The sequence below is a fragment of the Grammomys surdaster genome, unplaced genomic scaffold (genome assembly GCF_004785775.1).
Source record: "Grammomys surdaster isolate TR1022 unplaced genomic scaffold, NIH_TR_1.0 127, whole genome shotgun sequence".
NCBI lineage: Eukaryota > Metazoa > Chordata > Mammalia > Rodentia > Muridae > Grammomys > Grammomys surdaster.
This window is the reverse complement of record NW_021604585.1, coordinates 499116-526104: the sequence shown is the minus strand read 5'-3', so window position 1 is coordinate 526104 and position 26989 is coordinate 499116. Positions and strand designations below refer to the sequence as shown.

Below are 26989 nucleotides of genomic sequence, written 5' to 3'. Positions count from 1 at the left end.
AGATACCTGTTGTCTGTGTGGCTTCTAAGCCCCTTATCCAAGCAGTCTTTCCTAGTAATACCTCTGCTTTTTCTGCTTCCATTCCTCATCCCTGGCCTTCCCTGCCTCTGTGCTGAGCAAATACCTGTCTAAGCCTCATGTATGCATGGCATATTGGTTTCTAAAAAATAAAGTACTTAATTAGCAATTTCACTTTCAGTCTAAAAATGCATTGTTCTCCAAGGACACTGGTTAGTTTGGTATATGTAATCGGAAAAGTTTTGTCCAGATTTTGGTTTAAAACTCCAATACATGGGGCTGGAGAAGTGGCTGAGCAGTTCAGAGCACCTACAGGGCAGCACCTTCTCATCTCCAAGGGACCTGGTATCTTCTTCTAGCCTCTGCAGGCTTCAGGTATGCACACGGTCTCATGCATACATACAGAGGAAACTACTCAAACATTCAAATTAAGAAAAGAATTAAATGCTACTGTACCATTCACTAGCTACAGGATCTTGGGGGGAGGGTTAACTGTTTTCTCAGTGTAAAATTCCAGTAACCGATCCTGGACAAGATGAATACAGCATTGGTTAAATACCAATGGATCTGGGGTGTTTTCTCCCATTGGTTTCAAACTTATTTCAATTTATCAGGTACTCTGCAATGTTCATGAGTAACACTCCACTAGAAAGTTCTGGTTTTAGCTAGCCCTGATGATACAGGCCTATAGTTCCAGCTATTCAACAGGCTAAGACAGGAGGATCATGGTTTAAAGTCAGCCTGACCAACTTAATGAGATCCTGCCTCAAAAACAAACAAACAAACAAACAAACAAACAAACACCAAGACCAAACCAAACCAAACAAACCAAAAAAGACCGAGAGATGGCAAGATGGCTCAGGGGACAAAGCACTCGCTTTACAAACATGAGGACCAGAGTCTGGATCCCCAGAATCCACAGCTTTGGTGGCCACCTATAATCTGACTACTTGGGAGGCAGAAACAGGGATTGGGCAGTTTGGCTAGTTGGACTAGCCTAGGCCAGTGAATTCCAGGTTCAGCATGAGGCCCTGCCTCAATGAAGTGGAGATTAAGGAAGACGGTCTGTGTTAACTTTGGGCTTTTCACACACATTTGTGTACACATAAGTAAAAAGAACTTGGGTTCTAGCTCACATAACCTTGCTAGCATGCTTGGGGTCCTAAACTCAAACCTCAGCGTTGCACATAAATACTCTCCCACCTCCCTCTCATTTGGGATTCTAGGCTTCTTAATGGCTTCAGTTTCGTAGGAGCTAAATGTCTGTTTGAAATTCTGAAAACCTTTGTCTCTCCACTTACTCATCAGGGGCACCTAATTTAATTTCTCAAACAATCCTTGGAATTATTCCTGCCACTTTGTAGCCAAGAAAGCTAGAGTGAAGAAATGTTTGGCCTTGTCTTCGGGAGTGAGCTGGGCTTTGCAGAGATCCACCTAGACTCAGCTTGACTCTTTCCCTTTATGCCTCGGGCCTTTACCTTTCAGCCTTGTGAATATAACCACACAAAAATACTGGGGATCAGCACTCGACAATGTCTATGTTTCCGTTATTGTTTTAATTTTTTTTTTTTAAAGTAGCCTGTTTAGAGTCAGAGAGATGACTCAGTGAGCAAGGTACCTGCTGCCAAGTCCGAGTTCAATCTCTGGAACCCACATGAAGGAAGTGAGCATGAACTGCAGATGTCCTCTGACCTCTACATAGGTGTGGTGGCATATGTGTGCCCACACATACACACAATAAATAAAAATGTAAATATGCAAACACACACATTAAACTAGTACTGTTAGCCTCTGATGAGACAGACTTTGTCCCAGTGTCTGGAAAAGTCCCTGAAACTTTGCTGACCCTTCATGCTAGCTGGTAGGAATCACTGCTCCACAGACATTAGAACTAACGTGCACCATTCTATTATGGGTGATGCAGGCCCGGCATGGCCAGGACTCAGGTCAACACAAGGTTGTTTTAAATATTATTCATTGTGGGACAGAAGATCAGAAAGAAAGCATACAAGGAATTCTTTCTGGTTCTTGTTTAATTGAGAAGTATAATAATAAGAGACACCTTAAAGGCAAAAAAGTTAACTTTATTGACTGTCAATCTTACCATGGAACAAACACCTATAAGAAATAATTACAAAATAACACGGTAGCTTTTTTTTTTTTAACATACTTTCAGTATCATCCCGACATGATGATCCTTTCACAGAAAGGATTGTTTACAGCTTACTTAGATATAAAGCTCACTGTTGCAAACACAGATGCAGATGACACGGGAGGTGACAGACTGAACTGGTGCATTTACCAGCAAGGGACATGCTAACAAGTGCAGCATAAGTAACAGCTTTATACTTTCCTCCTTTTATTTTTGAAAACGGTTTCCCAATACTAAAATGTCAATTCTTCAAAGTGAATTTCCACATACATATCTGTCTATGATTCTACTGTGGGTCAGAAACTAAAAACTGTCCCCTGGCTGGTTCTGTCTTTGAAAATCTGTAAGACTATTCCCAATTCCACCTGGGGGAGGGTGAATGACGAACACCAGCCTGGGCAGCACCCTGAAGACTGGATTCTGGAGCAGAGAGAAAAAAAGATATAAAGCACATCCTGTTCAATTACGCAACCTTTTCATCTTTGTATCTGCAAGAGACGCCAAGGGCTGTGGGGTCACACAGCACGGCAATCTGGGCTCTGGGGAGCACGCACTTCACCAGGGGCTGGCCCCTAAGCATCTGTGAGCAATGGTGAGATTGTGTAATGACTCGGAAGCAAAAGAAGCCATCAGGTGACTGACCCCTTCGCCCTTCCGTGAGGACACTGAGACACATATACATTCTGGCATCTGAAACTTTGGTTCTTCTAAAAGCATTTGACAAAAGCAAAATAATGTCATGACCACAGAACCTCTTTTCCCTTCTTTAAAGTGTCAGGTGAGTTACTGGATGAGACCCTGTTGAGGCCATGCCCGCACAGGAGGGCAGCGTGGTGGGGCATGCCCGTGGCCACCACGGGCTCTGGAACCTAGAACCTAGCCAGGGGGAAACACTGCTATGTTCTGCCTGACCCTAAATCTATTTCTTCCTTACTTGGAAACATAATTTTGTACAAAAATATGAGTTTCTTTAGAAAATAATACATCGTCCTCTTTTTAATAAAACCTGGCAGATAGCAAAAATGGAGTATCAAAATATGGTAAACAAATGTTGCAAAATACTAAATCATTAAAAACATCTCCTAGAAAGACATTGTGCTATAAAGTTCTCTCCTGAAGGGCAAGCAACGTCTTCAATGTATAAGAAGTTGATAAACTCATTCTCCTGGCTTGGTTTCATTATACACTGTAACAGCAGCAGGCCAGTAACTGTCTTAAAAATGGCCCATTCTCCATCACTAATATCCTCTGTATACTTTTACTTCAAAATGAATAGAAAGATACTCTTGTATTAGTGGTCTCCAATCCTACTGTGTATTACTGTCTCTACCTGGTACGCTTTAAATCAATCTCCCAGTCACAGGAGACTGGTTTAAACTAGCCTGGGGTGGGACCCAGGCATGTTTTAAAAGCTTTCCAGATAAGTCTATTATGTAATCAGGGTTGAGAATCTTGGCCAAAGGCACACAAGGAAAAGTCACTCTTAACTCTACATTTATCAACTGATTGTCTGTGGCTAAGTATCCTCGACATTAAACAAGGAATTCTATGTGTGCAAGACATACATGGAAGTCCAAATGAAGAGTCACTAAGCTCCAAACACATATAACCACACAGAGTCCCATGTATCTAGCTGTGTATAACATATACATACAGTGAGGCTATCTTGTTAAAATAGAAACTAGCATCACCATCTATTTGCCACCATTAAAAACCAATAAAGTAAATACGACCAAACAAACAGTTTCTGAGACGTTTCCATCGGGAACATTCACCAGCTTTGTAAACTGCAAAATGCACTATGTCATGAGCACAGGTGAATCCCAGAGCTTCCTGGGAAGTTCCTGGAGGAACAAAACAGGGGACGACGCAGCACTGTCCGTGCGTGCAGGAGTCCAGGTGTCAGCACACGCCTTCTGGACTCTGAGTGGTGCTTCCAACACATAGCATCTTTGGCTAGAACTGAGCAACTCCAACTGACGTCAGTGTTCATTCTGGGCCAGCCTCTGTGAGGCAGCAATGGCTATGTACTAAGAATGGCTCTCCATAAAAGAGAGAACTTCCCTCTGTCCGCCCCCTCAAACCTTAAGTGCTTCATGAGGGAGTGGCTAAAAAACTCATAAGCAAACAGATAAGCCTACCATCTCTCACATGATAAACATATACTTGAATTGGAAAAACGAGATGAACAAACCACTGCAGTCTAACAGTCTGAGAGCTGGGTAAAGGCGGAATGCACACTTCTTTCCAGAGGGGCACTAGACATCTGGGTGCTTGTCTTCCTTTTACATTCTGTGTTTCTTTTACCTCTGCATAATACTTAAAGTGCAACTGTCCCAAGGCTTTTGTTTCCATTTTGAATATTATAAAGAAAGAGCTAAGTTTGGGGTGAAAAAATTATGGCACAAATAATGTGTAAAAGACCCTCAGACTCCACAGCCTCCAGCAGACAGCAGCTGCCCGCAGGGCTGCCCGCAGGTGGGACTTAGACGACGAACTCTGGAACTTCGTCATGAGTGAGGTCCAGAGAAAAGTACTTGCTGGTTCTTTTCACTGGAAAAGCGTCTTGTATGTTGACACACTGCTGAGCCAAGCAGCTGTTGCAGTAGAGACCGCTCTCATCCAGTTCATGGCCACACCCGAATGTGTAGCTCTGAGCGGTGTCCTGACACAGGCCTGCAATGCGCAGGAAGTCTTTCTGGTACAGTCTAATGTCGTCAAGGCTCAGGCTATGCCGGTCAGTGGAAGTCTTTGGTTTTCGACATATCGTCTGTAAGAAAGATAAAAGGTGAGAAAAATGTAAATATGGATCACGTGAGACGGTAATGTCTCTGCCCAGCAGAGAGAGCTGCAGCAAACCGTAAAGTGCCCAGTAGTCTTTTCATGTTAGAAATGGCTTTCCAATCTGTGCCCTTCAGGGGGAATAACTGTCTGAGTATATCAAAATGCCTGGCCTGCCAAAACACTCAGTTGGTGTGGCTGTGCAGTGGTCTTCCCAGTGTATACAGCCAGCACAGAGTCAGTTGGTGCAGCTGTGCAGTGGTCCTCCCAGTGTATACAGCCAGCACAGAGTCAGCTGGTGCAGCTGTGCAGTGGTCTTCCCAGTGTATACAGCCAGCACAGAGTCAGCTGGTGCAGCTGTGCAGTGGTCCTCCCAGTGTATACAGCAGAGTCAGATGGGCAGCTACTCCTAGCATTTGTGAAATCAAGAGATTACTGCAAAGGAAGACTATATGATAAAACTTCTGGTTTTCTTTCTTCTTGAATCAGGATAGGGCAGTTCAACTTGCTCATACTCCTCCTGCTTGGGTCTGTTAATATTTTAATAAGAATGGTAAAGCAATTATCACTCAAGAAACACAGCTTGAAGAAGCAAGTTTTAAAGAGTCCAGGATATAAAGTGTTCTGGCTGCCAAAGGCTGGGAGGGACCTGGGGCTTCAGAGATTGCTTAGCCATTAAGAGTACTGGCTGCTCTTGAAGAAGAGCCGGGAGACCTCTAAGCACCCTAGCACTGGTTCCCAACCGCTTGTAACTCCAGCGTCCAGAGAATGACTCTCTTCTGGTCTCCACAGGTATCTGCATGCATGTGCACATATGTGCGTGCACACACACACACACACACACACACACACACACACACACACACAGAGACAAATAATTTTTGAAATGCAGAATAAAAAAAAAAGCAGCAGTTCTTGGTCACTCAAAGAGGTCCTGCCTTTCCCAATGCCACCAGTGGGTGGCTGGCTTTTTGAACTCATGATCCCAAATAGTCTTGGTGGAAAACAGAGAAGTTAAAAGCTGACTCAGATAATACAACAAATGGAAGAAAGGTACTGAGCAGTCATGAAACCAGATAGTCTCAGTTTGCTGGTTAGTACCACAAAGGACACCTTTTTGGGAAAAGACACTAATTTGCTAGACACAAAAGTTCCAGGAACACATTTGGTACAAAGTGCAACATTGAGTGACATCAGCTATACAGAATGGCCCCTGTAACTTGCTAATAGTATTTCCAGGTCTCAAAAGGACCTTAGACGTGGAATTATTTGGTCATTGCCACAAACCCTCAAGGCACACAAACGTCCCAGAGTTGTAGGTTTGGCATTTGCTGCTGCTCAGCTGCAACACCTATGATGTCTAGGGACGGCCATGTGCAGTGCAGCGTATATGGGCTGGTGGAGCTGGCTTCTAAGTTTCCATGCCACACACACTGTTTAATATTGGGAATTTTAGAAAAATAGTAAATATCATTTTCACAGTATGGCTTCTTTTATGGAAGTACAAAAAAATGGGTAAAAAAAAGTAGGGGTAAAAGGTAGAGGAGGAAGTAAGATGATACCAGAGAGAGAAAGAAAGAAAGAAAGAAAGAAAGAAAGAAAGAAAGAAACAAGGAAAGAAAGAACAAAGAAAGAAGAAGGAAGATATAATGATATACTTTAAAGAGTTCACTCAGTCAGTGGTCACAGCCGGCAGACACTCACTCTAGTAAAGCAGACTTCGGAAATTCAATCTGAAAGGCAAAGTGGAGTCTTCAACTAACATACTCCACAGCAACCTTTCCACCTGCTAAGGTGACCAGTCAGCCCTGAGACACACCACACAGACACACACACACAAACACACCACAGATAGACAGACAGAAAGACAGATGGACAGACAGACAGACAGACGGACAGTCAGACAGACAGTCACACAGACAGACAGACAGACAGACAGACAGACAGAAACACACACATACACACACTCCCTCTCAGGTGTACACAGTTAACCAGAAGCCTGAAGACCAGAGGCTCCCACCCAGAGGCAGCTAGAGAGAGCGTGCAATAAAGTATACAATTTATCCAAATAAAACCCAAATGTAAGTGGATCTAGCTAGCGAAATGAAAGAATTCAGCATACAGTGAGGACGTATGTCATCAATCATTTCCTTCTGGCTATTTTTTGCTCATTTGTATAAATCACAGCCTGACTTAAGTATGTCTGTTAGTCTAGTTGCTAATTTGAAGGTTTCAATCCCCAGTACCTGTGGAAGAGAGTCGGTGCTCTGTCCACGCAGCTTGACAACCGTTTCTGAGGAGCTGGAGGTGGAGGAACTGATTTCTTTCACAATTAACCCTGGGGTAAAAGAGAAAACACAGTGACCTTCCTCACGCCGCTCTCTAACAAGTACCACTACCAACTGTGAACACTGCTGAGGCCTCTCCAGTGACTCCTCAGTGGTGGTGGTGGCTGTGGCTCTCAGCTAGTGGCACCCACTCTTTGGCAGGAGGTGAGGGGCCCGTGAGGAAGGGGTCCCTGGGGCAGCGCAGTTCAGGAGTGAGCTGTTGATGTCAGATGGAGGTCTCAGGTGTAATGAGGCCTCTCTACCGCATCTGCAGGTCTCCCTTCTCTCCATGCAGCACCAAGTGGATCATCAATGTCATCTAGTTTTGTTATGTTCCACGTGGACACCAGATATGGGACGTTGACCTCTGCAGTCAGATGGGCCGGGGCTGTGTATCCAGGCCAGCTCTTAATCCTCCCCAAATCTACTAGCCTTTTATACACAGGCTGCTACTCAACTAGAATTTTAGTGTTGACTAAAGAGTTGTGGACAACAAGAGTCAGGCGCGCTCCTGCTGGTCAACAGATCACTATGACCACAGCTCCCACAGCAGACGTCAGCGGGAAGAGACCAAGACGTAGATGGCAGTGAGAACTCAGCACTGGGTCAGCACAGCCCTTAATTGCCTCTGTGCTCTGAGGAAGCCTCAATTTTCAGAACTAGAAATCTAAGGCTGCCATTCTCCCTTCTGACTTTAACATGTATGTGATGTGTCCATCCAAAAAATGTTTCAGAGGCTAAAATTACCAGCTCTAGCTGGGTATCAGACCGATCACTACTGGAGTTCTTTTTGTCACTTGATGAAACAAGTAAAGACAATGGTTTCAGAGGGGCGGGGTTCCCCACCTTACAGGAGGCTTTAACTCAGTCACTGCTGGCGGCCAAAGCCTAGCATGCATAAGTACACAGGACTCAGTAAGTGGCTCAACTGAGGACTGCTCAGAAGTTAAGAGCACTGACTGCACTTCCAGAGGTCCTGAGTTCAAATCCCAGCAACCACATGGTGGCTCACAACCATCTGTAATGAGATCTGATGCCCTCTTCTGGTGTGTCTGAAGACAGCTACAGTGCACTCATATATAATAAATAAATAAATCTTTAAAAAAAAAAGTGGCTCAACTGAATTGGGACTTGTTTACACACAGCTGTTTAGAACGCTCGGGTGAGGCTCATGTTTGGGCGTGGTACACACTGCACTGCCAGAGGCCTTCTCCATAGACTCATGAGGAGCGTGGACCCCAGACCCCTCAGGATTGAGGGGCTCATGTGCTGGCAGGGATGCAGTACGATTGTACGTGGGCTCTCAGGTGCCCTTGGCTCCTCTGCCTGTGAACAATCTCCTCCAAGCCCATATGACCACTAGATAAGTCAAGACTCAAGCATGGCTGCCTCCATCTGTATTTAATCTGAGGTCAGGGTCCAAAAGCTGTTCATGTGGCAGAAAAGCTGAAAACTGGGGTAAAGCAAGGAAGAGACTGGAAGCCCCCACAGTCCCAAATCACGTTTTATGTGTTCTGTGTCTTAGTTACATCACTTTTACATAATTTGTGCTTTACTTGCCTAGCTTTTGACTTCTGCACAGTATCCTTTGGCAAATCTCATGTAAAGGCTAACATTACGGTGTCCAGTGATCGGGCAATTCAATTATCCACTGTTTGTTTTTGTCTTTGACTATTAAAAAGATACATAAACATTTATTAAATATTATTAATGACCAACCTATTAAAATTGTATTTCTATTTAAAACTACAAAATTGATAGTCTCATAAACTTGAATGCAGAAACGTAATATGAGGCACTTTCCAGGGGCTCATATACTCCACTTTCCTAGACATTTTGGTATATACTGCTTTAAATTATTTTCTTTGAAAATACTGCCTGGAGACAGCTGGTCTTCTAGGAGTGCCAACACACCTGTGAGCACATGTAACACCACCACTTCTGCTCAAATTCCTGGCCCAAGAGGGATCACCCCAGAGTCATGAAGACAGAGGAACCAAGGAACAGTTGGGGACAGGATTCTTCAAGTTTCCATCTGAGTCCCAGAGCTGACCCTGTGCCACAGGTCTCCATACCCAAATTCATCTCGAAGAGAACTAGTCTCCCAGGAGTACTGACACACAAGCTTGCAGGAGGGACAAGCCACAGTCAGAGACAGCAAGACCAGCTAACACCAGAGACAACCAGATGGGGAGAGGCAAGGGCAAAAACATAAGCAACAGAAACCAAGGGTACTTGACATCATCAGAACCCAGTTCTCCTCCCTCCACAGAGAGCCCTGGATACCCCCAAACACACCAGAAAATCAAGACTCTGATTTAAAGTCACATCTCATGATGATGATGATAGAGGACTTTAAGAAGGACATAAATAACTCCCTTAAAGAAATACAGGAGAACACAGGAAAACAGGTAGAAGCCTTTAAAGAGGAAACACAAAAATCCCTTAAAGAATTACAAGAAAATACAACCAAACAGGTGAAGGAATTGAACAAAACCATCTACGATCTAAAAATGGAAATAGAATCAATAAAGAAATTACAAAGGTAGATAACCCTGGAAATAGAAAACCTAGGAAAGAGATCAAGAGTCATAGATGCAACCATCACCAACAGAATATAAGAGATAGAAGAGAGAATATCAGGTGCAGAAGACAATAGACACAACAACATAGAAAACAATGACACAACAGTCAAAGAAAATGCAAAAAGCTCCTAACCCAAAACATCCAGGAAATCCAGGACACACAATGAGAAGATCAAACCAAAGGATAATAGGTATAGAAGAGAGTTAACATTCCCAACTTAAAGGGCGAGTAAATATCTTCAACAAAATTATAGAAGAAAACTTCCCTAACCTGAAGAAAGAGATGATCATAAACATATAAGAAGCCTACAGAACTCCAAATAGACTAGACCAGAAAAGAAATTCCTCCTGTCACATAATAGTCAAAACACCAAATGCACAAAACAAAGAAAGAATATTAAACACAGTAAAGGAAAAAGGTCAAGTAACATATAAAGGCAGACCTATCAGAATTATACCAAACTTCTCACCAGAGACTATAAAAGCTAAAAGATCCTGGGCAGATGTCATACAGACCCTAAGAGAATACAAATGCCAGCCCAGGCATTTGTACACAGCAAAACTTTCAATTACCATAGATGGAGAAACCAAGATATTCCATGACAAAACCAAATTTATACAGTATCTTTCCACAAATCTAGCCCTACAAAGGATAATGGAAAACTCCAATACAAGGAGGGAAACTACACCCTAGAAAAAGCAAGAAAGTAATCTTCTTTCAACAAACCTAAAAGAAGATAGCTATACAAACATAATTCCACCTCTAACAACAAAAATAACAGGAAGCAACAATCACTATTCCTTAATAGCTCTTAACATCAATGGACTCAATTCCCCAATAAAAAGACATAGACTAACAGACTGGATACTTACACAGGACCCAGCATTTTGCTGCACACAGGAAACGCACCTCAGTGTCAAAGACAGACACTACCTCAGAGTAAAGGGCTGGACAACAATTTTCCAAGCAAATGGTCTGAAGAAACAAGCTGGAGTAGCCATTCTAATATTTAATAAAATCGACTTTCAACCAAAAGTTACCAAAAAAGATAAGGAAGTACACTTCATACTCATCAAAGAAAAAAATCTACCAAGATTAACTCTGAATCCTGAACATCTATGTTCCAAACGTAAGGGCACCCACATTCATAAAACTTTATTAAAGCTCAAAGCATATATTGCACTGCATACAATAATAGTGGGAGACTTTAACACCCCACTCTCATCAATGGACAGATCATGGAAACACAAACTAAACAGAGTTACAGTAAAATTAATGGATGGACCAAATGGATTTAACAGATATCTATAGAACATTTCATCCTAAAACAAAAGAATATGCTTTGTTCTCAGCACATCATGGTACCTTCTCCAAAACTGACCATATAATTGGTCACAAAACAGGCCTTAGCAGATACAAGACAATTGAAATAATCCCTTGCATCCTATCAGATCACCACAGACTAAGGGTTCAATAATGACAAAAACAACAGAAAGCCCACATACTCATGGAAGCGGAACAATGCCCTACTCAATGATAACTTGGTCAAGAAAAAAGTAAAAAAATTAAAGACTTTTTAGAATTTAATGAAAATGAAGGCACAACATACTCAAACTTATGGTACACAATGAAAGCCGTGCTAAGAGGAAAACTCATAGCTCTGAGTGCCTCCAAAAAGAAACTGGAGCATACACTAACAGCTTAACAGCACACTTGGGACTGGAGAGATGGCTCAGTGGTTAAGAGCACTGACTGCTTTTCCAGAGGCCCTGAGTTCAATTCCCAGCAACCACATGGTGGCTCACAACCATCTGTAATGGGATCTGATGCCTTCTTCTGGTGTGTCTGAAGACAGCAATGGTGTACTCATATACATAAAATAAGTCCTTAACAGCACACCTGAAAGCTCTAGAACAAAAAGAAGCAAACACACCAAAGAGGAGTAGATGCAATGAAACAATCAAACTCAGGGCTGAAATCAACCAAGTAGAAACAAAAAGAACTACACAAAGAATCAACAAAACCAGGAGCTGTTTTTTTGAGAAAATCTCTCTCTCTCTCTGCCTTCCTTCCTCCCTCCTTCCTCCCTCCTTCCTTCCTTCCTTTTCTTTGTTTTGTTATCAAATACAGTCTAACAGGAGTCAAACTGAAAATAGGAAACTTCAGTTGAGAAAATGTCTCCATCAGATTGTCTAGTAGGCAAAAGATCATAGAGTATTTTCTTGATTGATGATTTACTATTGGAAGTGCCATCTCTGAACAGCTGGAATAAGAAATCAGTCTGCACAAGATAGTAATTCTATTCCTTCATGACCTCTTCTTCAGTGCCTGCCTCCAAGTTCATGTTTGATTTCCTGTCCTGACTACCACTCATAATGGACTGTAAGATATAAGACGAAATAAACTCTTTCCTCTCAAAAAAATTTTTTTTTCTTTTTATAAACACAGATATACGGAGCATTTCCCATGCACTTATCATATGCATATAGTTGTGGGCTTACATTTAATATATAAAGAGACAATTCAAAACAACAAAGAGAAAGGGTCAGAAAATCAAAGTCAGTCTAGCATCATGAACCTGGATAGTGAGGGTGAGGATTCTCCATCTACAGGTCTGCCTGTCTACCATGGTTCAGGCTGAGCATCTACAAGCTGTGTTGGGCTGAGTGAGCAAATGGAATCCCACAGAGAACTGTTCCCTGTACAGAAGAGCCAGGGTGACAGCAGCCATGTGTCTGTCTAGTTCCCCTCTGACAGCTGGTGATCAAAGCTGACAGTGGCTGGGGAATAACCCCCAGGGCCCTGTTCCAGTGCAAGCTCCTTAAGTCTGAAGCCCAAGGAACAGAGGAGAGACTGATTCATGACATGTGATAAAAGGTTTAAAACAAACCCACACTGCTGGCTTCAGAGAAACATGCACTACAGAGTATTGTACAACCGTCGAGCTGAAGTTACAGTGAAGGCATACTTCCTTGAAGAATTCATGCAAATACAAAATTTAAGAATGTCTTCCTAAAAGTCAAACTGGTTTGACCCTTTTTCTTGCAGATTCTTCTATTAGTATAATACAGTATAGGATACAAAGCAAACCAAGCCTGGAGGCTGACTTCTGTTTCTAGCCATGAGCACTTGTCTAATTAATCTCTCTTTTTTTCTTGTACAAAGTGGGAAGAGGTCAAACTGAAGGGTCTCCAAGGTTCCTTCCAGGGCTATTATGTGGTTCTCTAGTTCTCAAGTTTATAACAGTGAGGGAGCAAGGGGGTAAAAAAAAAAAGAAAACAAAACCAGCTATCCTACAACATACTGACTTGTGGTCCAGTCTGGGTAGAAGATGCTAATGTCCCTTCCTGGTACCCTCTCCCATCTCCTCCACAGAAGGCCCTGTGATCAGGCGACCTGCAGTGGCTTTTCTCTCTGGTTGACTCAGAGTACCCACTACCCTCCTATTTTCAGAAGTATCTGCGTGGGGGCTTCTGGATGCAACAGCCTGCCCTAAAGAGCTCACCTGAGTGTCCGTTCAGCTTCCTCGACAGGAGCATATCTTCTGTGATGTAGATACACATCTCTGGGTTGACTTCCAGCGACTCTTCTGTCATTGGCTCCAGGTCCCTGGGGTCATCGACCAGCATCTCTATTTCTGAGACACAGGCAGAGAAGACGACATTTGATGACCCAAAGGAAAACAAAGACCATAACCCACAGCCATACCATACACGAAGGCAGCCAGGTAAATACATCTGGAAACTCTAGGGACAAAGTCTCAGTATGACATGCTCCCTTTGAAGGACTGTTGTTACTGGCACAGATTCTCATGCCATGGTTTGATATCAATTACTCTCCTCTTTAGGAAAGAGGAGAAGCTGTGTGGTCTTGCTGCCATGACCCAGGGCTCACTAGCACCAGGGCAAGGAACTGCCGACCCATGTCCACCTGACCTCCCTACTTCCCACGGGAGCTGCCTCTGAGCTGCGTGAAGTATACAGGAGCCTGGCACGCTGTAAAGTTTTTTCATAACAGAGTTAATAGGTTTCTTTCATCAACCCCAGATGTTATAGATCTAATGTGAAATAGAAATGGGCTTAAAAAGAAGCACATGAATGCTAAATCTGCCTGACACAGGCTGGGATCTGTTGCTTTATCTCAGCAGAGAGTAATTTCTTAGCAGTCAGGTTCTGTATTTCTTTTATACTCCCTGTAGTTTTGGTTAAAGGGTAGAACACTCAAGAAACACTTTGGGAGTTAATACCATGTACTGGATGCAATTTCTTTTTTAGAGAAAGAGGAGAACATTGAGCTCTTTGGTCCTAATCACTGCCCCACTTCTTATGGAGATGAGAAACATAAGGCATAAGGGCTACAGGGTTTCTGTTCCTCTGCTTCACATAATCTGCCAACCCTATGGTTGCAAAGGTCCCTGACAGACACAGGCAAGGCAATCAGGTCACTGGGGAGGCAACAAGACTTCTTCTCTCTCATCATTCCTATTCACTTCCCAGGCCAGTTCTACATGAATAGACGTAGAAACAAAAGTTACCATCATCTTGCGAGTCCTCTTCCAGGCGGTCTTTGCCTCCACTCTCCACCCCTGAGGTGTGGGAGCTGCCGTGGCTGGTCATGGAGCTGCAAGTCTTCAGTTTTCGGTGCATGGCACTGCCTGAACAGCTGTCTTCTGGCCCTGGGTCCCTGGGCTTAGTATCTGCCTCGATGCCTGAGGTGTGGGAGCTGCTGTGGCTGGCTGTGGAGTGGCGGGACAAGCGCTTATGCTTCATGCTGCCAGCGCTGCTCCCACTGGCCCGGGATCGCTTTTCCAGCGGGTCCATATCAAGGTCCAGGTTGTCACTGATGTAGGATTCCCGATACTGCTTTTTCTCTATGTGAGAGAACACAGCTCAGTGGTATACTCAACCAAGACAGATCATGAAGAGTGTCATGAGATCAAGGGCAGCCTCTCTGAATCTAGTGATTGAGGAATTCTGGTAAATGGAGCTTGACCCAGAACACTATACAAGGAATAAACACCAGAGCAGCAGAGCAGGGGATCGGGATGGAGGTAGACTTTAAAATGAAGCTTCAAATACAGAGAAGTGGGCTCCTCAGAGTGTCATGGCAAGCCCCTTCTTGTCTGTTCACTGCTACCATCCACAGTGATCCAAGTTCAAAACTCAGCACCTAACACCTTTCGGAATGATGTGCCATCACACACAGCCACAGTGGGCTTCTGCATTCTGTAAAGCAGTCAGAAAACAGCATGTTAAACATCACAATCTGGTCCTCCACTGATTCTAGAAACAGCCCATGAACACTTCGTCAGTTTGCTGACTGCTGTCCATTTTACATGTCTGTTTGTTCAGTTTGGCTCCTCTGCCTTTAGTTGCTAAATCTAACAAGACAAAGTTGTTCCGGAAATTTCTTTGGAAGATTCTCAAACTTAGCTTTTCAAAAGTAATCCAAGACTAGCCTTCCCCAGTTTGGTCAAACAATGAGGCACAAGGCAGGATCTACCATGGCCATCATTACCATGGCCATAACTACTGGTTTGGTGACACACCAGGTGCCCTCTGATTGGTAAAAATCCTCAGATTTAATAGATCAGTGTTGTTGGTTGATCTGGACAAAGTCAGACCCTGTAAAGCCTTCTTAGCAAACACTGAGCTAACACACTCAAAGTTACAGAGTCTCAGCTGAAGGGGTGGTGGGTGTACTGTGCTCAGAATGGAATGCCTATGTCTCAGGTAAGGGAAATTTCAGAGCAACAGTCCATCCTCCTTGTCTTAATACTGATGAGAAGAAACACAGTAGACCAATGCTAAGGACAGAGTACATCTAAGGAACTAAGTTAAATTGGTGTAATTTTAGACTGGAATCTTGGAGACCTGTTAATGGACATATTTGCCCAGCTTCTTGGCTAAGTGGAATCATTTGCAGCCCTGATGTCTGCACACAGCCCTGAACCTGCACCTTCACCAGCTCTCCAGAGGAAAATGGGCAGCAGAAGAAAGAACAGAGGTCTGGGAGATGCAGACCTTGCCTCCTTCTGATCACAAGAGCCCACGGCCAGATCATCAGAATACCCATTCCCTCCAAAGAGTAGACTTTGGAATGTAATATGGTAAGTGTGGCTTCTTGGTCTAGGACCCAGGGATGGTCCAGTAGCGCAGCTGATGTTTTTAATGACTCAAGGAATGTTTCTTTCCCCCTCTCACTGACATGGCGGTATTCTTGTGACCATCTTCTATAAAAATGGTGAGACAGTATCTTAGAACGGTATGTAGAAGTGAAATGTAAGAACACTCATTCTTTTTATGCTCAACTAACACCATAAAAGGGCTTTTCTGGCTAAAATAATCCACAGATAACATGTGGTTTAATGGATCTTCATCAAAGCTAGCTAACAGAAACTTGGTGTGAGACTTTCTTCGGATCTGAAGATACCTCTAAGTAAAACAAACAAACAACACAAACTTATTTTCTTTGTAAGAATCCTGCCCCTATCATTTACTTAAACTCAATCAAACAAAAGATGCAGTATACACCTTTATCATTCCTCCACCCCCTATTCGGAATGTCCCCTCAAACTCAGGTGGAAACCTCATTAGTGCTGTGACAGTGTGAGATGTGGGGCTGTTCAGAGGTGACTGGGCTGTGGGATCTGTGCACTTACTCATGGACAATGTTGCTGTGGGAGTGGCCTCCTACACTCCCCTGTGCCTGCTCCTTGCCCTTCAGATGATGATGCATCAGGAAGTCCCTGCCAGACATTCTCTATGCATCAGCAGCCTGGGGTGCTCTGTTATGGTGTCAGAGTGAACAGACATTTGCTCCTTTAAGCTCCCAACACACTAAGGGGACAATGCCCTGGACTCCAAGAGCTCAGCATCTTTTGCAACTTCACCTTCTATCTGCAGGGAAGATCAGACTCTCAAGGGTTCCCCTCAAGGTCATCTGCATTACTAAATGCTTTGGGTTGGGAGCTGATGGGACTGAATCTTTTAAGGTGTCACGGTGGCCATTTAGCAATGAGGCACATTTGGAAAGCTTTGGGCTCTGTACCCAGTTGGTTCACCTAGTCTCACAAGCTCCCTCTTAGTACATTTGTCCCCCAGTGGATTCATGTCAACCCAAAGGTGAGTCAATCTGGGAAAAATGAGCAGTCCTCGGCAGAAGCCAGTACACCTCATGCTGCTACCAGCTCTTGCCACAGAAGAGCCGCAGTGGCAGACGGCAGGGAGTGATTCACCTTCTCATCACTGTACAGTCACGGTATCTCCACACATATCTGGCCACATCTGGTTTTAGAGAAGTTGATCAGATGCACGTCTTCTTTAGGGTTGCTTTGTTAGGTAGACGGAGGGCAGCCCTTGCTCTCCATGGGAGCACTGGTCAGTACTTGTTTCATATATAGACCTAAAGCAGGAGCCACTGTGTCCCAGGGCCCAGGCAGACATTCCATCTCTAATCTGATTACTGTGACAATGACTACAATAGGATTTTGTGGAACAAGCTGAAAGTAATTCTAAGAAAATACGCGACACAGCCTTTGGGGATGACAAGCCTATGTTTACTAAGTGGAGGAGGCACAGGGTGCCATAACTGACGATCAAGCTAGAAACCACTAAACTCAAGTCTGCAGCTAGAGGCCCTAACATGGACTTCTTCCTTGCATAGCTTGCCTCTTCTCAAGAACAGTGTTAGGACCTCAAACACAATGTTCAGATCCAGCACATCTCCTCAAAGCCACGATGGGGGCCTTGGGCAGAGTCCTTGGATGGAAAAGGCCTTCTCCATTGTTATTTACTATGGGGTCGGCTTGAGGGTCTCCCTGCTGTCAATCAGAGAAGCTTCTGTCTATCTTCACTCTCACTTGGGATTAAGGAAAGCACCACATTGGAAAGGATTGCAGCTTCCTATAGACAGCTGCAGATGGGAACACTCAGTACTCTGATACAGAAGGCTTCCACCCTTGCAAGGTTTTCAAGTCAGGGGCTAGAAACAGATGAGGTGGAGGAGCTCTCAGTCAGTCCTACAGGACTGCAAACTGAATGGAACTTGGCTCTCAAGTTCTGCTCCAAGTCTCTAAAAATCCCATTCTGGAGGTGCTTAAAATTTCCTGTTCTTGGCAGGTAGAGAAAGAGACCAGCAGAGGCAGCTGGGCATGGTACTTCACACCTTTAATTCCAGCACTCAGGAGGGAGAGGCAGGCCTGGTTCTAGGACAGCCAGGGCTACAAGGAGAAATTCTGTCTCAGAAAAAGAGGCCAGCAGGGGCAAGGCACCCTTTGCTTTCCCCATGTGGGACTGGGACTCATGCTGTCAGCACACCTGTCTCACCTTCATTCTCTTCCTGCTTGCGGAGGTGGCGCAGGACGGGCTGCAGGTTCATGTAGAGGCGGTGGCTGTTGCTCAGCAGTTGCAGGAGATGGCGGGAGCGCGTGGGACACCCTGTGTAGTAGACCAGCTTCCTGGCGGAGGGAAGGCCATCTGGCAAAATCTCAAATTTCTTGCCCTGTGGAGGAAAAGAGCAAATCAGATTATGGCAGAAAACTTTCCAAACTACCAAAGTCCTCTTCATTTTTAAAGTAAGATTCTTACAGATGTGTGAGGCTGAACTGACCATCCTCTGAGGGACAAGTTTCCTCATCAGAGCTGTCAAAGGACAGAGGATAACAAACTCAGCATGGGATCTACCCAAGGTCTCTGGGAAATGCTGAAAGTGGGATGGGTTGGCTGTGTTCATCTTCTTTGTCTTAGCACAAAGGATCCCTCCAGATGTAATCCTAACACCTTAATGTAGCAAATAAGAAATGGAGCTGAGGCAAATCATCAGGAGACTGTAGTTCACAAACAGATTGTGTGTGTTCTTTTAAACCATTGGTTCTTCAATTTATTGGACCCCAATGCTGGGATGGCAATATCTGATATTTAGTGAGCACTAAGCAAGCATCAATTCATTTAATCCTCACAAGACGTCTATAGTGAAAAGCTATAACCATCCAGGAATGAATGAGAGAAACTGAGTCACTAGCTCAAGGACAAATATATAGACTTCGTTGGGAAAGTTGTGTAAATGGATTCCTGTCTCTAGGCTAGAACATCAGGATCAAAAAATCCCTTGAGGAAGGGAATGAAGCTGAGAGATCTGTCATCTTCAACAAAATCTTAACTTAGTGACATGGTGTGAGTTTCAGGAGTTGCTGATCATAGTACCCTAAGATATCACTACTGACTCTGGGACATGAAGGGGGCAAATGGGGTTATGTTTTTTGTTTGTTTGTTTTGTTTGAAACAGGGTTTCTCTGTGTAGCCCTGGCTGTCCTAGAACTCACTCTGTAGACCAGGCTGGCCTCGAACTCAGAGATCTGCTTCTGCCTCCCAAGTGCTGGGATTAAAGGCATGTGTCACCACAGCCTGGCTATGATTTTCAAACAGTTCTTGAAAAGGTCCAGCACCAGTGCAGAGTGGACAGGAGATGCTCCAGTTAACATGTGAGTGAGGCCAGAGCAGACAGCACCCAAGGAATTATGTAGAGTTGCGCCTTCCGACTGGCAGGCTGTGAGGAACCAGTGGGATGCCAACAAGGCCCTTTCTCTGCATGAGCCTACAGTCTACATGAGTCTACAGGGATGTGTGTCTACACAGCCTCAGCTACAGCTTTTCCCGGTCAATTGCTTCAGAGCTCAGTAGAATGTTAAACTTCAGTGACCTCCAAACAGACACACATGATAGTGACTGCCAATTCTTTGAATGCCACCACAGAGAACATGACTGTCATAGAACCTGTTTTATCCTCAAGATCCTGAAGATGAAGCGCTTCCCCATTGCTTATGGCAGACTACTGAAGATGACAACGGGGCAGATGTTAATAACCAGCATTAACGGAAACATCTTTTTATTTCACTTTCATTATTCACTCGAACTAAGAAATGTCTGAGGCTGCCAGCCAGTCTCCACACTGACTCATTTACCCCATGTGCCATCTGCAGTGGGCTTTTAAATGCTTCCATTTGATTCATTTACCTTGTATTTCCCCTGCACTGTTTTCCCCTGTGATTCTAGTTACTTAGGATAGCATGGCAGGCACCGGACACACAGATTATAGTCTTTAATTTTAATTTGTTACTGATATAAATAACTCTGGTTATGAGGATATTTATGGAAGTGAATTGTCAGGTTTTTTTTAAAAAGCTTTTTAACATTTATTTATTTTGTGTGTGTTGGGGTATGTGTGTGAAAGTCACATTGTGTACTGGGGCAGGTCAGAGACAGCCTTATTATGTCCAAGGGATTCAACCCAGGTTGTCAAGCTTGGCTGCAAGCCCACCATGGCCGGTCATTTCACCTGCCCCAGCTTCTACTTAAAACCAAACCAAACAAAACACCACCCCAACTCCCTTCAAATAAACAGACTATTCTTGCTCTTGGACACGTATTTTTCAAAGTGAAAACCAGCCAAATTCTCAAAAGTCAACCTATGAGACTTCTTTCTCCACTCCCTCCACGCTCCTCTTCTCTAAGTTACTTTACACTCACCACGAACACCAACTTCCCAACATTTGTCCAGGGGAAATCATACAGCAATTCTTTCTCTTCTTCTTGATTCTGTGGGAAGAATTTCGGTACATGAAGAGTTAAGGGGAAATAGGAGAAATATCCTAAAACTGTCTTGACTTATAACAAACTAAAATTAAGAAATTAAAATCTGAGAGTCCTCAGCCCTTTTTTGGAGAAGGGCTGACAGTAATTAAGATTGGCAATAACAGCCTACAGCTCCTATGGACTGCATGCACTGGCCTTGTGAGGGCAACTTTCCCTCAGCTCTATCCCTAAGTTTAAATATGAAGTCCGAAAGACTCCAACACTCAGCAACTGGGAAGGAACTAAGACTTCTAGAATTGGGTATTTTTCCCACATTGAAGATAAGACAGCTTTATAGCTTCCTTCAGGGATCTACCTCCCCCAATACCTGACATAAGGCTAAAGGATAACACTGTCCTACCTATGGAGGGAGACAGTCCCCACCCATTTATGGGACAACATGTCTATCAGACAACCATAATGGACACTGAAGCATCTGGATGGGCGCTTTTTCAGGTAGGAGAGAAGAACACTGTAATTCCTAAGACCCAAGGAGTAATGTTTAGATAGTGACATTCTGTGAGTGTCATGCCTGGGCTGATCTTCCGCCCTGCACTTTCTGCTAAGAGGACTGACTACTGTCAAGGCAGGTAGAGCCACTCCATCCAGACTAACTTCACCCACCTCTGTGCTGACAAAAGGGAAATGAGGACCGAGCCTTGGCGGGGTCACACAGGCTTCTCTGTAGTAAGACCCGTCCATCATCATTTGATACAAACCTGAAAAATCTGTATCCCTCGCATGGTCAGTCCCAGGGTCAGTGAGCCTTCAACCTCTCTTTTATCCTGACAGAATAAAGTTTCATAAAAAAGTAATTTTTCCCTTCTATAATAAATAATTGAACAATGAAGAAACAAAAAGATGCATTTCAGAACTGAAGTTTTTTTTTACTTAAAATAACTGCTCAAATCTTTCCACAGCCTTTGTTTCCTGCAAGACTTAAGAAAATGTTGAGTATTTACTAAACTGACCCTGTACCCTTCCCATCTAACTCCTTAGACTTCAGGTTTGTTTAGAGTTCAGCGCTGTATGCACACTTCTGAGATTATTCTAGGTACTCAGGTCTCTGAGAACTCCAGCACACAGGCACTGTGCGTTGTCTTCTGCTATTGGACTGTTCTCACCTTCCACTTTGTGCATAATTAATGTGTGGATGTTAGCATATTGGGGCAATGGTCCAGTTACAGTCAGATGCATCTGACTTTACAGCTTTCAAATCCTGTAGCTTTCCCAGCTCCCTATCTGTGATTCAAAAAGGAGAGACAAGTGACCAAACACTTAAGGCTCTCCCTCAGAAGCTTTATATTGCTAATTTGCTAATTGCTGATATGATATACATTCTACTGTTGTATATGTGTATATCAACTATAAAACTTAAGCAATTGTAACTGTAAGGAAAAAACATGCTACATTTTAAAACATGCTCAGATTTGGCCAATCTTTAAGGACTTACGTGTAATGAGTAAGGCATGAAGCTTTAAAAGTTACTGATAAATATTTTTTACCAGATATCCTAAGACAATAAGTGAATATTATCAAATCTTTATTAAATTCAAAAGATCTTTAGGTTTATCTTATATGCCTGGGTAATTTGCCTGGGTATATGTATGTGCATATACATACATAGGGCTAGCAGAAGCTGGAAGACGGTGTTGGGTGCTCTGGAACTGGAGTGATGGATGGCTGTGAGTCACTATGTGGGTGGCAGGCATATAACTCATGTCCTGTGAAAGCACAACAAGTACCCCAGAGCACCGAGCCACCTCTCCAGCCCCTGGATCTTTATTAAGTGTATGGCCAATTTTTTTCAGGATCACAAGAAGAAGTATTAGAAAATGTGGTCTTGCCTGGAATATAGAGAAGAAACTGACCTATTTCTTTCTTGGTCTTCCCACCTAATCTATTTTTATGTCAAGAAAGACACATGCAGTGCTGGGCTCAACGGGACCTGCTCTATCAGCATACAAGCTCAGGGCAGGTTCCCTCCCCTGGCTGTGCCCATGCTTTCTGAAATAAGATTGGGCCAAGGTAGTGCTGCAGTTCATGTCTGAGGTGTGTATGGGCAAGACAGGCACAAAGGTGTTTCCTTCAGAATGTTCTGCCTTTCCCCTTTATAAGCTGCCCCCATGTGAGGCAGATGGAATGGCTTCAAGTGGGCGGCATCTATCAGGTGGCAGTAACTCATCTCCCGACTTCAGTTACAGCTTTCTGTTAAATCTCTTTTTAAAGCAGACAAGACATTTTCTATGCAATGTGGAATCATATACTAAGCAAATTTTCTTTTTTCAAAAAGAATAAGTTGTACTTATCAACTTTGTTGAAAGATAAATTTCTAATCAGGTTTCTTTAAACTAGCACCTTTCCCTAGCAAATAAAGCAAAAGCAGCGATACTTTGTGAACACTTGCTAAGGTCACAGGTGTTCTGCCTTGCTGTTTCAGGACGGTTACTGCATGGACCCCTCTGGCCTTCACAGTGCAATGTCTCCCTTACTCAAGAGATGGCCCAAGACAGTACAGCTGCCCAGATCCCCAGGGCCTCTAACTGACACCCCATCCCAAGGCCAAACTCTGTCCAATGTGCCATTTATATTTCTAATACACTTCAGAACGGGAGTCAATTGTCCTGGATGTCACTTACTAGAATTTTCTCATGTAAAGTGAGATGTCACAATGAAATTGCTCAGAAAAAGGAAGGCAACCATTTAGGAATTAGACAGAGATCTATAAAAACTCCATATCCTTTCCTAGGATGGAGAGGCAGTAACTGTGAGGGAGTTAGAATGAGGGAGCCAGAGTGTGTTGAACTTTGGAACCAGCCAGGAAGATTACATTTAGTAACGTGATTACCCAGCAATATGACCACACATCCTCTCCCTCACACAATGGTCCATTTATATTAACTCATCATAACGGGGTATGGTGGGGACAACCACCATATCAACAAAATTCCATGCTGAACATCATGCCTGTCATGTGACAGGTACCATTTTCTGTTTTAAGTATGGTTCACTAACCAATTCCTTTAGACTGCAGTCCTAAGGGGTAGGTAGGTCTGTGTCCTTTAAACTCTGAGAAATCTAAAGCACAGAGAAATTAAATGCTTTCCTAGGGTCACACAGTAAAGAGCCAAACTGGGATTCATCTCACAGTTAGACCCACTGACCATGTTTTAACAACTTCATCCCACAGCGTTTGCAACTACACCTTGAATATTTATACGAATCTAGTTCTAGTCAGGAATGACCCTTGTAAGGATAGGAAAGATAGAGGAGAGGAGCAGGAAAGAAAAGGCCAGAGCATGTTCTGTGGAAAATGAGGCCTGGGATACATAGGATGCAAAGAGAATACGGAGCGCCTGAGTCTGTGCGGTGCTTAACTGGTACACGTGAACTTGAACCCAGGAGCCTGGGCTGCATCCACATTTGTGCCACTTGGTTTTGCAACCTTAGTGAATTATTTAACGTTCTTAAGCCTCAAGTTTCCTGGCCTATAAAAATGATTGCTTCTTACACAGTGGTGGGGGTTTGAAGAAAAAAAGGAGTCATACAGTGTGGTCTGCACTGGGGGCTGTGGGGATATTCTCATAACTAAAGGAACACAATGAGGGTAGGGCTTTCATGGAGGAATACTACAATAATACTCACCAAACAGGTTGCAAAGATTACTCTTCCAGGCAGACAAAGAACTACAGCATAAGCCCTGAGGAGCCAGACTCAATAGCTACCTTCATTAGCACACATTACAAAACATTTTAGAAATCCTACATGCTGCTTCCAGGCTAGATCATGATGGTCTGACATGTGAAACCAAGGACAGGCCAAAAGAAGAACTTTCCACAACTAGTTAGAAGAGGAAAGCACAGTTCTCAGGTGAGCTAAAATCTCACTCAGGAAAGAGAACACCCCAGAGGCTGGGCCAAGGACATTCCTACCTTGTACAGTCTGTAGTAATGGATGGCAACGTCATCCAGTCGGACGGCCTCTTTGATATACTTGAGATATGCCTCGGAGGCTGTGAGCGCAAACTGGTCTTTGTGCATGTTTGGAATGTGCTTCAGGATGTAGTCCTTCCCCCTCTTGGAAACAACCTGTTGGAACACCACGTTCCCCAAATGACAAGAGGATGAGAAGCTAAAATAGGCCACATAGATTCTAATTTTATCCTATTTTCACTATCTTCTTAGGCTACTGACTAGGACCAGCTAATATTGTAAGATACAATGTCCACTTTGTAAAACAAAAAACCCTAATTGGGCAAAACAGATTCTTTTGGTTTAAAAAGTCACCAACATGGACAAAAGTCTCATGCAAACTGGAGTAATTTCACACACTTCATGGATTATACTCTTAAATGATGGTACCATGGAAAACACCTGTGTCAGAGAACATCTGCCGGACTGGGGTCCCACTGACTCCCACAGTCCCACACACAGAACACGAGACTATAAGTGTTCATCTGGAAGGGAGATAAAGGATCAGGCAGGATTCTTTGGAACACATGCTCTCACACGAGAGGTCAGGAACTCTACCTGAAAACGTAGGAGGAAACAGTTTCAATTCAACATGTCTTGTGACTTGCTGAGACTTAGAATCAGGTGGTGCCCACCGAGCTTTCAAATGTCAAAGACACACAGCACCTAGCAGCTGCAGGCTAAGGGTACTGAGAACGGCCACGCTGAATTCAGAAGGGTTTGAAAACACGAAAAGCTTCAGCAACAGAAGCAGAAGCAAGCACTTCAGATGGTGGCAGTGGGGGACACTGATGAATTTTTAGCTTTAACATGACTTTTCAGATTCTTGTGTTTGTTTCTTACTTTGAATACTTAACAACGAATTACATACATGGAGGCCAGTGGTGGTGCACGCCTTTAATCCCAGCACTCAGGAGGCAGAGGCAGGAGCATTTCTATGAGTGCTACATCACAGAGGAACCCTGCTTGGGGCTGGGGTGGGCTCAGAAGTTTGAAATATCCAAGTAGCTGTGCAGCCACACCTATAAAGTCACTAGCTGGAGGGTGCCAGAGCATCCAGTTTAGGAAACCAACCAGATCCTGGAGTTTCACACTTAGAAGTCAGGACTTCACACCATAGGCAACTGGGGAGTTGCTACAGGTATTGTGTAAGAGGCTGGCTCCTCTCAGATGCAAGCTGGGGACACTGAAGCAGGAATGTGTTGCAACATGGTGCTGAGGGCTGAGACCCAGAGAGGGAACGCTGAAGGTACGGGTGCAGTGGACATGGAAGGAAGCCATTAGTGTCAAAATGAGAACTAAGCAGGGTGACAGGAAACAGAGTGGTCGGGTCAGAGTATGTGGGTAGGATGTGGAGGAGGCACAGTGCCGAGCCTATGGCAGCCTCCAGCTCTCTGATATCAGGGATAGAAAGGCAAGGCTACGTTTGTGTGGGCAGGGAGAAGAGTATGATTAGGGTGTTCCGCATCTGTGGATCTAAGGAATGAGTAGCCTCCTCACTGTACAGTATAGACATATTTAGGAGTCACCTGCAAATTGTGAAGGTAGGCATAAAAAACGGTGACTAGGATGAGATCTCCCTGGTGTAAATAGCTAAATGCCAAGTGCGGCAGAAAAATTCAGCAGCAGGAGAGAAAACTGTCTACTGAATCAGGCAATAGAAAGGCCATCAATGACCTTAGAGACAGCATGTGCATGGCTGAGGGGAAGCAGACAGGCAGAAGAGGACTGAGGGACGCACACAGGAAGGAAGCAGCTGGAAAGTCAAACACACTTGGCCTCTCTTTCGGGCAGCCAGCCAGGTGGCTCTGCTGTGTGGATGCAGGTAACCTGTTGTTCTGTGAACATCAGCTGGAGGAGAGAGAGCCTGAGCCAGAGCTGAGGACACAGGAGAGAGGGACACTGCGGCCTGCAGGATGACTGGCAACCCAACAGGCTAGGGAGCATGTGTGTGAGACCATTCCTGCCAGAATGACCTACATCTACTCACGACAGAAGGGGATGGCTCTTCGCCTGGCAGGGAAGGACACAGAGGTCAGAGCCAAAAGTTGATTGACATTTGTTTTCTCAGCCCATTAAAACTGTGAATGATCTCATCTCTTGAGAAGTAATCATTTTTCCTCAAAGGGGAAAAATGCATTTCATCAGGAGGATTGAGAGTGTCACTGCTAGCCAGGCATGGTGACACATACCTTCAGTCCCTGTACCTGGGAGGGGGAAGCAGGTGATCTTTGTGAGTTCAAGGCCAGTCTGGTCTACAAAGTGAGTTCTAAGACAGCCAGGGCAACACAGAGAAAACCTGTCTCAAAAACCCCAGAGAGTGTCACTGCTATGCACGTTCCAACATGGGGCTGGGAGAGCTTAAGTTCTTCGCATCTGAGATGGCCAGCGAGCCTCCTGAGTGATGAGCAGACTAGTACAGACTCCCTGCCTCTGAGGTACTTGGGCATCACAGCAGTTTCACTGTGCCCAGAACAAGCAGGCTCATCCCTTGAAGAGGCTTGTGCGTCTGAATGGACAGGA

The 26989-nt window shown here is 44.1% G+C and overlaps 1 protein-coding gene across 4 annotated transcripts in view; it reads right to left on the bottom strand.

The window, feature by feature from the left end:
• Positions 1 to 2081: 2081 nt before the first annotated feature.
• Positions 2082 to 26989, bottom strand: part of Frmd6 (FERM domain containing 6) — a 77657-nt gene continuing 52749 nt past the window's right edge. For 2 of the 4 annotated variants that reach the window (XM_028789203.1, XM_028789211.1), the window contains exons 7-14: positions 24428 to 24583; positions 21215 to 21280; positions 20391 to 20459; positions 18183 to 18366; positions 14399 to 14734; positions 13370 to 13501; positions 7198 to 7289; positions 2082 to 4940 (exon numbers count right to left, since the gene is read on the bottom strand). In XM_028789203.1, the coding sequence (XP_028645036.1) occupies positions 4656 to 4940; positions 7198 to 7289; positions 13370 to 13501; positions 14399 to 14734; positions 18183 to 18366; positions 20391 to 20459; positions 21215 to 21280; positions 24428 to 24583 (1320 nt within the window). In that variant the 3' untranslated portion in view covers positions 2082 to 4655. The remainder of the gene's footprint in view (positions 4941 to 7197; positions 7290 to 13369; positions 13502 to 14398; positions 14735 to 18182; positions 18367 to 20390; positions 20460 to 21214; positions 21281 to 24427; positions 24584 to 26989) is intronic. The other 2 variants (XM_028789208.1, XM_028789219.1) reach the window with 1 other exon arrangement.